Below are 1,381 nucleotides of genomic sequence, written 5' to 3'. Positions count from 1 at the left end.
TCCCCCCCGCCCCCTGCCAGCTCCCCTGGGCTCCGGCTGGGCTGAATGGGATTGGGGGGTATAGGGTCCCAGGACTTCTCAGTTTGAGAATGTGCCTCGGGCCATAGGTTCCATGAACTCCACCGCGACTTGCACCATAGTATTGAGGCAACCAGTGATGAAGAAGATCTGCGCTGGTGGCGCAGCACCCACGGGCCTGGCATGGCCATGAACTGGCCACAGTTTGAGGTACGTTGTTCCAAACTGGGTGGAGCTGGGAGCTGGGCTCCCATTGGGCTTAGCCTGGGTGTCAGGAGTGGAGCCAGGGCTGGGGATGAAGTAGATGAATGTGGTCTGGATGGCCCTGGCTGCCACCACAGCTGCAGCCCAGCCTGACCCTCAGCACTGTTCCCATAGGAGTGGTCCTTGGACACACAGAGGACAATCAGTCGGAAGGAGAAGGGTGGCCGGAGCCCCGATGAGGTTACTCTGACCAGCATCGTGCCCACAGGAGATGGCACTGCACCCCCACCCCAGTCCCTGGGGTCCCCAGGGTGAGAGCCAGGGGCCTGGCTGTGAAGAAACAGCTCTGCCTCCTGCCCTGCCCTCCTTTCCTCTAGCTCTTTTTCTTCATTCCCCTCAACTCTGAAGTGTGTTGAAAATTAGTGGCACAGACCTTAGGGCCTGCTTGGTAGTTATAATGATACCAGGTTTCATGGTTTAGATCTGCCAGGCATGTCCCACGTTCCCTCTCACTCCTCATGTCAGCTCTGTGTGGCAGAAACTGCACCTGAGCTCACAGTCATGAGTGGCAGGGGTGGGACTAGAATCTTTCAGTTCCTCCCGACCTGCCTCTCCAGGGTTCCTCCATGGGGGAAAGCCCTTTGTCTCGAGTCCTAGGTGAGAGATCTAGCCCAGGGTGTTCCTTGGGCCCTGAGCTGCCTCCTTCTGCCTCCCCTGTGTAGCAGTGGGCAGGATGAGGAGTGGTCAGATGAGGAGTGTCCACGGAAGGCTGCCACTGGGGTGCGGGTGCGTGCACTGTATGACTACGCGGGCCAGGAAGCTGATGAGCTGAGCTTCCGAGCAGGTACCCTGGGACCCCTTTCCTGTTCCTTTCTAGGTTTCAGTACAGCCTTACCTGCCTGAGCAGGGGTGTGGAAAGGGAAGCCACATACCCACTTCTCAAGGGCCAGTTCTCTGGCTGTTCAGGCTGTTCTGGGTCCAGCCATTTGGGGCCTGATTGCTGCCTTCGGGGTCTGGAGTGGGGCCACTTGCTGACTTTGTCCTCCCTCTGCCTGAGCCATGTCTCTTCTCCCAGCTGGGCTCTCTTATTACCCCACCCCCCTTGGTCCTTGACCGAGCTGCGGGAACAGGAGCTGGGCCAGGGCAATTGGCAGTGACC

General features: G+C 58.9%; 1 protein-coding gene across 1 annotated transcript; it reads left to right on the top strand.

Annotated features, from left to right (window-relative positions):
• Positions 1 to 107: 107 nt before the first annotated feature.
• On the top strand, positions 108 to 1,066 carry LOC103584627 (protein kinase C and casein kinase substrate in neurons protein 3-like; the record flags this gene model as incomplete). The annotated part of the gene is made up of 3 exons (XM_008565557.1): positions 108 to 228; positions 397 to 533; positions 945 to 1,066. Coding segments are annotated over 3 exons (380 nt in total), but the record flags the coding sequence as incomplete, so codon positions are not given.
• Positions 1,067 to 1,381: the final 315 nt, after the last annotated feature.

This window comes from Galeopterus variegatus, unplaced genomic scaffold, assembly GCF_000696425.1.
Source record: "Galeopterus variegatus unplaced genomic scaffold, G_variegatus-3.0.2 Scaffold70669, whole genome shotgun sequence".
NCBI classification, from domain to species: Eukaryota; Metazoa; Chordata; class Mammalia; order Dermoptera; family Cynocephalidae; genus Galeopterus; species Galeopterus variegatus.
The sequence above is the reverse complement of the archived record's forward strand: the minus strand, read 5'-3'. Positions and strand labels throughout refer to the sequence as shown.